Source organism: Perkinsus marinus (genome assembly GCF_000006405.1).
Source record: "Perkinsus marinus ATCC 50983 genomic scaffold scf_1104296943572, whole genome shotgun sequence".
NCBI classification, from domain to species: Eukaryota; Perkinsozoa; order Perkinsida; family Perkinsidae; genus Perkinsus; species Perkinsus marinus.
This window is the reverse complement of record NW_003211775.1, coordinates 1-1566: the sequence shown is the minus strand read 5'-3', so window position 1 is coordinate 1566 and position 1566 is coordinate 1. Positions and strand designations below refer to the sequence as shown.

The 1566-nt window shown below is 45.5% G+C and overlaps 1 protein-coding gene across 1 annotated transcript; it reads right to left on the bottom strand.

Annotated features, from left to right (window-relative positions):
- Positions 1-999: 999 nt before the first annotated feature.
- Pmar_PMAR018715 (Uridine phosphorylase, putative) lies at positions 1000-1467 on the bottom strand (the record flags this gene model as incomplete). Its single annotated transcript, XM_002781070.1, has 1 exon — positions 1000-1467. A coding segment is annotated over one exon (468 nt), but the record flags the coding sequence as incomplete, so codon positions are not given.
- Positions 1468-1566: the final 99 nt, after the last annotated feature.

Genomic DNA, 1566 nt, shown 5'->3' with positions numbered 1-1566 from the left:
CATACGGACACAGACAGTTGGATCACATGCGATATGTGCGATAAGTGTACCACCAGAAGTGTGCCCATGTCCCTCCTGGTTGCACTAGTTTCGTCTGTCCACTATGTAAGGGAGAACATAAGGCTGAGGGTAAGCCCCTCGCAACTTATTGGTATACTAGTAATGTTTCCTGCAGACCCCTATAGATCTCCGTCGTCTAGTATCCGACAAACGTATGATGAATCATTGCGGCCGCCTTTGTCCACTTTAACATTAGAAGAACGTGACGTACTTGGTAGAACTATTAATCAACGCCAGCGAGTTGGCATGTATTGAACCGCTCCGTCCCATTACTGTAGTGCCATTATTGTACTATTATCAGTAAAAATGCCTTTCTATATCGACTCCTTTCGTTGCAGTTAGAGAAATCTCCATGCGGGTGCTTTTTGGTGATAATAAGCCATACTGACTCAGGCAATATGGCTGTAGATTGACAACATGGAAATCTTCCGAGTGTGTCGCTCGCAGCAATCGCTCTTGCCGTTCGAACTTTGGATCCTCTGCTTGTTCGGACACAGGAGCGCACTTGGGCAGTGGCCGTTTGAAATTTCGCTACGGCACATGAAAATTAATGTCTAGGACAGTCTCGAGAGATTACTCCACAGCACTAACAGTTTGCGACCATCATCAGCCCACTTCCGATTATGTGTGTCAGCACAATAAAAACAGCTTATAAAGAATTTCTCATGTCTGGGAAACAAAATGGGACAATTTTATAATCACGAAGCACAATAACATTGTTTTTGAAATCACAAGTTTTTCTCATGCAGAGAAATCATTTCCCTCTGTTGCCCGTGCACCCAACTGACAAACTCAAAGCATGATCTACAAGTATGATGAAGCATAAAGTAATCACCCAAATCCGACAGTAGTTAGGTTATTGTCTAACCTCAAGACTACCTAGAGTCTCGTTATTTGGAAAATACAACAAATTCAGGATAATACAAATGAATAAATCATTTAATGGGCAATCTTTGCCTGAGTGGTAGCAATGAAGTTGCTGACCACACGAATGGAGTACTCGTTGTACTTGGCGAGTTGTCTCTTAGTAGAGGTAATCTGATCACCCTCCAACCTGTTAACCAAGGTCACACATACGCAAGCAGCGGGGATCTTGGCACGCTGGCAGAAGCCCATGAGGGCGACACTCTCCATCTCGATGTTGCGGACACCAGCATCATGTAGGCGATGGAGGAAGTTAATCTTATCCTCCTCAGTATACCAAGGGGTAAGAGCACCATCAGTTCGTCCCTGACCCTCGAAGAAATCATCAGCAGCCATGGTCTTACCCTTCACAACAGGAATATCCTCAGGGGCGCTGGCGATGATATCATCGACAAACTGCATATCGAGAACATCGGTAGGGATCTCGAAGACCTTACCGAGCTGCACAGTCCTCCAACAGGGCTTGATCTCATCATTGATGGCCTGAGTGGTGCATACAACGGTTCCGGGAGCAACACCACAGCCACCAGAAGTACCAAGACGGATCCACCTGACGGTATCGATGATACCAACATGATTACA